The 6,123-nt window shown below is 52.2% G+C and overlaps 2 protein-coding genes across 2 annotated transcripts in view; both read right to left on the bottom strand.

The window, feature by feature from the left end:
* Window positions 1-2,218: 2,218 nt before the first annotated feature.
* On the bottom strand, window positions 2,219-3,814 carry LOC104500507 (7-alpha-hydroxycholest-4-en-3-one 12-alpha-hydroxylase). Its single transcript, XM_010144164.1, has one exon. It carries the CDS (start codon window positions 3,749-3,751, stop codon window positions 2,219-2,221), a length of 1,533 nt encoding a protein of 510 aa, XP_010142466.1. The 5' UTR covers window positions 3,752-3,814.
* A 1,518-nt stretch (window positions 3,815-5,332) lies between these two features.
* The window catches only part of ACKR2 (atypical chemokine receptor 2), a gene marked incomplete at its 5' end in the record, with an annotated part of 2,035 nt that continues 1,244 nt past the window's right edge, over window positions 5,333-6,123 (bottom strand). Inside the window, one exon of the mRNA XM_010144165.1 lies at window positions 5,333-5,378. Within this exon, the coding sequence (XP_010142467.1) occupies window positions 5,333-5,378 (46 nt within the window). The remainder of the gene's footprint in view (window positions 5,379-6,123) is intronic.

The raw sequence follows: 6,123 nt of genomic DNA, 5'->3' as shown, positions 1-6,123 counted from the left end.
GCTTTGATAGTCTCTGCCTGAATTTCAGCTACAGTAAGGTCTGGGCTAATGCCCGCTCTGCCAGCAGGGGATAGTTCGCCTTTGACATGCAGTTACAACACAACTCTGTCCTTTGAATCTGGCTTTGATGTGAGGACATGTGCAAAAATGTTTGAGTTAGTTTCAGTCCTTGACTGTACGTCATCTCCAAAGTCCAAGGTTAGTGCCAGCGTTCAAACCAATCCACCGGCCTCTGCTCAGGCCAGGCTGTGAATTAACTTCTGCATGGACTGATGTTGTCAAAGCCCGAATTATTGAAGGGGAAAAAGGCAGAGTTTCTAGAGCAAAGTTTTGTCCTGCTTTGGATCCTGCGGATAAACCAGCGATGTCTGGAGGCTCGTTAGGTCGCAGTGGCTGTAGCACGTGAGGGGTTGAGGCTGTTTTCTCATGCCCCACTTCGGTTTTGTAGCCCCGTACCACTACCCCCCCCCCATTCCTTATGGCCTCCTGGGGCCTTTGCAGAGGATGGGATCCACATTTGGAGGAGAGGGTTGGCTTCTTCTGGGAACACCATTGGCCTGTGGGGTTCGAGGAGAGGGTGGAGGACCATCAAGACACTAGGAGCTCACCCCCCACCAAGGCTCAGGCTCTGCGGCCCAGCCAGCCATTCCCTCACAGGGAATTAATTCCCTCACCCGTCCCCAGCCAGCAGAGTCCAAAATTTCTGGGCTTGTGCCGTGATTTGAGTTAAAGCAGAGAGCTGGTCCGGTGCTGCGGGGGGTCCCGCTCAGCTGTACGCACCCACACCCCACCTGCAGTACAGTCGCTGGGATGAATCCAGACACAGAGACACACACACACACACGCACACAGGGGCAGCCCTGTTCATCCCCAGAAGCTCACACAAGACACAGAGCTTGAACGCACAGTCTCCTGCAGCCCTGGGGAGGAGGTGACACGCGCATGCCTGACACACGCAGGTACATGGCAACGGCACTGAAGGTTGTTAGTGGTGTGTGCAGCTCCCTTCTCCTCCCACTGACGTGATAAATGAGGTTGGCAAGATCTGTCCCTTTCTGAAACGTGAAATGGGAAGGAGCTGTTGGTATGTCTTTGCTGTACATCCCACCTCTACTCCCTTGAGGGATCTCCTCAGGTACCAGAAGGGGACGATGGACAAGACAACTTGAAAACCCTGAGGAATTTCTTATGTCTCTGGAGAGGGTATTTGTCATTCTCCGACGTTTTGGGGTTTGTTACAAGCTGATGCTATCCTGGCAGTGATACTTCACATGGAAAATAAATGTGTTGTAAGGAGCTGGTAGCGAACTAACGCGGTCCCAGTGCCGGCGTGCAGCCAGGCTCACCCCAGGCTCCCGGGCTGCTTCGCTTATTTGCCAGCTCATCCGGCCTGCTCTCTGCTTGCACACTAGTGCCAGCTGCCGCACCATGCACACACGGGCCCTCCGACTCACGGTCTGGAATTTAAGGAAAGGGAATTTAATAGGACAATAGGACAGACTGCTGAGCAGGTGCAGGGTGGGACCACACAAGTGTGAGGACCAGCTGTCTATTTACACACAGCCAGCCCTTTTGATCCCCCTGCCCCTCTGTCTTCCTCCCCAAATCACCTAAATCCCTCCTTTTCCCCACCTTTGGATCCTCCCCTACACATCCCACCATACATCCTGTGCAATCCCAAAATGCTCTTCCCCTGCACACCATAACATGTGTCCCCTCCCTTGACAGCAACCCTCCTTAGTCCAGACGGTGATGCTCCCAGTGAGACATCTCGATAAGTCTCATGCCAGGACCATGGGGCTGATGCCTCCACTGGGACAGTCCTGGGAGACCTGGACCAAACACTCATTCCGTGGAAGACCTTAATTTGGGTTCCCACCTGCCAACACGCCCATGTGCTGCACTGGGCTTGTGCAGACGGGCTTTTGATGGGCTGATGGCCCCCTGGCGGGGCTGGGAGCAGCCTGGCAGGGCACTGTTTGTCACTCTGTGCTCCTTTGTGGGTGCAGATGAGCTTTTACCACATAACCCACCACCACAATAACAGGAGACACAGAGCAGCGATACATGTGATGGACGTAAAGAAGAAAGCCATGACACTCAATAAGCAAACAAGCCAGCACCAGTGTGGTCACCGCGCGGATCTGATACCCTTGGGATCACGCAACTTATTTCACAGATAACACCAGAATAAACAACACAACGAGGACTTCCCAAATTAAAAGCGTGGCCGGTATCTGAACCGAACATCGTGAACAGGCTGCATCGTCCCAAACCCCCAGCGGCTGTTGTCTATCGCTGGGATCTCCTGTTCTGCATTGACCAGCTCCAGATCATAGTGACTCAGCATCAAGAACGCAAACAGCTTCATTTCAGCAACGGCAAAGAACCGCCCGGGACAGATGGATACTCCTGCCCCCCAGGGCATGGTGAAGTATTTCAGCCTCCTCCCATTTCTGTAGAAATCTTTCTTGGTGCCGTCTGGGTTTACAAAGCGGTCGTACTTAAACTGGTGAGGCTCGGGGTGAATTTCTGGGTTCATCTGCACCGAGAGATGTGGGAACAGAGCCAACCTGTCTCCTTTGCAGAGAGTGTACTCTGTCCCGCTGCTCGTCTTAAGGCTGGTGTCCTTGAGGACAGCTCTGACCAGTATTGGGGCTGCCATCAGGCGCAGGGTCTCCTCCAGAGCACTGTCCAAAAGAAGGGCCTGGTTTAACATCTCCCTAGTGATGTTAACGGGTCGGCTCCCCGGCCTCACTTCCTGGCCGTTCTCCCTTAAGACTTTCTCTACCTCCTCCTTCACGGCCTTCATAGCTTCTGGATGTTTTATCAGGTACAAGAGGAGCCAGAAGGCAGTTGGGCCTGTATTGCCTTGGGATGCCCAGAGGAGCATAAACATGAAACGATCCCGCATGTTCTTGGAGACACCGTGTTCTGCCAGAAACTTGTCTTGATCATTTATCCACCCACTGATATTGTCCTTCTCCTGTCTCTTCTTCGAGGACAGCATGCTCCAGAAGAGCCTCTTCAGCCGTTCAGCTTCCATTTTGTCCTTGGGAGGCAACACAGCATAGGCCAGTCGAGGGAAGAGGCAGTCGTACTTCCGAAACTCCTGGAACACCTGGTTGGAGTGGATGCGATCTTGCTCATGAGCTTTCTCCTTGTTGCCTGCCCCTTGGTGAGGCTCGGTGCCATACAGAGCCAGGTACCCAGCTCTGAAGACGATGTTGTAGCAGAACTGGAAGAGGCTGTCCTCTTGCCACACACGCTTCTCCTCTCCTGAGCCCAGATTGAAAAGCATCAGCTTCTGGAAGTTCTCCATGGTGGCTTCTGTCATGACAGTGAGTCCATCTCCCATCAGGTGCTTTATGCTTGACACATGAATTATGTTACGGGTGGCTTCGATGGGCTTGTAGCCAAACACCCGCGTCACCAGTTCAGTTGCAAAGGTCCTAAAGTCAAATTTAGATCGCGATTCCTTCACGATGGATTCAAAGCAGAAAGGGTCCATCACAAAGGTGAAGTAATAGCCTCCAATCAGCACCGTGAAAATATCCCCGTGTTTTCTCTGCATCCTTTTCAGAAACTCTGAGCTGTCCTTTCTGAAATCCAGTGCGTAACCCAGCCAGGGAATGATACCTTTGTCCAGAGGCGGCTCACCCGGTCTCCGTCTCCGAAACATGCCCAGGAGGTAGAGCCCACCGAGCAGCGACGCTGCCAGGGTACAGAGGACAATCCCCCAGAGTGCCATGAGAGCTCTGCACCCGGCTGGGAGCTTGGACTGGAGCTGGGCTGGGGCAGGAAGGTGCTTTTTATCCCCCTGCAGCTGGCAGCCTCTCTCCTCACTGGCAGCCAGTGTTTACCTTTGTCCCGCAGATTGCTCCACTGTGCGCTCCTCCCTTGGAGGAGGTGTGTAAGCAGGAGGATTAAAAATCCCAGGAGGATTTTTAAGCTGAAAGGTGAGTTGTAATCACAGTTGGAGTTACCGGGCTGCTGCACAAGTTGGGTGGGGTTTGGAACATGCCCTGCTGCAGCTTAAGGAAATTCCCTTTTCCAGAATGCGCAGGGAGCCCAGTTTTTTTTTCAAAAGTGCGTTCAGAGGATTTCACTGGGTGACTTCTGCTTCTAAGACCCAGCGATGGACCCAGGCTGCAGGCAGAGAAAATGAGAGGAAGAGTGGAAATGAGCCGAGGACCGAGGGAAGGGTTAACAGCTGAGTTGATTTGGCCTCCGGAGCTGAGCAAAGGCAAGGTCTCCAACATTTTGATGTTCTCCAACACATGGTGTGTTGCCAGAGAACAGAGCAAGCACTGCTAACCCATACGAGGGCAAAGCCAAGCAGGTCTGTGTGGGCCTCACACTCCAGGTGATGGTCAGTGGGACAATGACCCATCTGGCACCATGCCTCCTTGATCCCCGCAGCCAGTCACCGCAGCCTCTGCCCCAAATGCTGGCGCTTCACCCTCGCAGCACCCTCATGTGGGATAGAAAAAGCCATAGAACTCACGTAATTAAGAGGAAGTATTTAATAAGGCGACAGGACAGGCTGTGAGCAGGAGCAGGGCACGCTGCTTACACACCACCAGCCCCTTTTACACCTCCCCCACTTCCCCCACCTTCGCCCTTCCCCTGAGCATCCCACGGATTTTGCACAGTCCCACGAGTCCTCCTCTGGATGGGATCATCATCTTCATCTTCGCTTTTGCCTCCCAGCTGCTCTCCCACATTCCTTCCCATGACCTGACCCGTGGAGCAAAGGCCACATCAGAACTTCAGCTGAATATTTATTTTGGTTGGGTTTTTTTATTTTTTTACAAGGAGAGCTCCCAGCATTATTGTTTTGGAAAAATGCTATTGCAACATTGAGAAGAAAAATAACAGAAAAGAATTCCACTGTCCTAGATCAATTCAAAGCCCTCCTCAGTCCAGCAATAAAATGAAGGCGATGAGCGTTTTCTATTGATTTTTCTTGTACAGTTTCTGGCAGCTCCCACGCTCAATGGGTTTCCAGGCTGGGAAGGGCCCTTTCAAGGTTCCAGAGTGCTTGGGGTGAATAGTACCTTTAAAGAAAGGTCAGTGAATGAGTAACGTTAGTGCTACACTGGGCGGCAAGGATTGGCTAACAGCTCCTCGGCTCAAGGCTGTGCAATCTCTGTCGTGTTGCAAAGCCAATATTTGGGTTACAGGTGGTATCCCTGGATCTTCGTTACCTTCTCAAAACAGATCTTCGGGAAGGCAAATACCTCCACCACTGTTCTGCTGAGCCCAGTTTTCGGTCCCTCTCTCACTGGTTGTTACTGGCTTGAACTCTGTTGCTGTGATTGAGCTGATCTCAAATTAGTTGCTGATCGAACTGATCTCTATCCAAGGACCTGTTCCTTGGAAAGACAGAGTTTCCTCATCAGCAGACCCAAGCGTGGAACAGCTCAGCCATGTGGAGAACAACGGAGAAACGGAGCCAACGGAGAAACCCATTGTTGGTCAGACAACCCCGTTTAAAGGTGCCTAATTCCTCCCGTTTTCTCTCCCGTAGACAAAGGGATGAGCCTGGTTGAACACGTCTACCTGGCAGATGGCAGAGGCCCGGAGAAGCAAAGCCAGCCCCGAGGCTGGGCTTCTGGCCACCCGTGCCTGGCCTGATGGATGAGTGTGGCAAGTCCATTCCCCATCCACACCACAAGCTGGAGAAATAATGGGATCACTCTCCTCCATCAGATCCTTTGGGATCGATGTGGGGGAAGTTCCGCACAAGTTTCAGTTTACATTTTTAAGGGCACGACGTCTAGGTAAGCTGCTCCTTCAGCCACTAATGCCTCACATACTCCAGACAGGAGCTGGGCTTCCTCCATGAGCATAAACCAGGGCAACCCTTTTATAATAATTCCAGTTACCACCAAAACAAATCCCAGTATGGAAAATCCTGATCTCGATGCTGGAGCTAGGATGAAACATCTGGTTCTGCAGTGCTGAGGGCTCACACCAACTCCGTCACGTGGCCAGGACCAGCAAAACACAGCACAGAGGACATACATGTGGCATAAGTAGTGTAAATATTTGTCATGCGTTGGTGACACTCAACATTTCTATCCCACCTGTGCATCTGCTGCAAGACTGGCTTTTCTC

The sequence above is a fragment of the Buceros rhinoceros genome, unplaced genomic scaffold, assembly GCF_000710305.1.
Source record: "Buceros rhinoceros silvestris isolate BGI_N320 unplaced genomic scaffold, ASM71030v1 scaffold20689, whole genome shotgun sequence".
Lineage (NCBI taxonomy): Eukaryota > Metazoa > Chordata > Aves > Bucerotiformes > Bucerotidae > Buceros > Buceros rhinoceros.
This window is presented reverse-complemented; position numbering and strand designations above follow the sequence as displayed.

What these genes read in the sequence shown, in the direction of transcription:
- LOC104500507 (XM_010144164.1), bottom strand. Translation starts at nt 3,751, where the DNA reads ATGGCACTCTGGGGGATTGTCCTCTGTACCCTGGCAGCGTCGCTGCTC.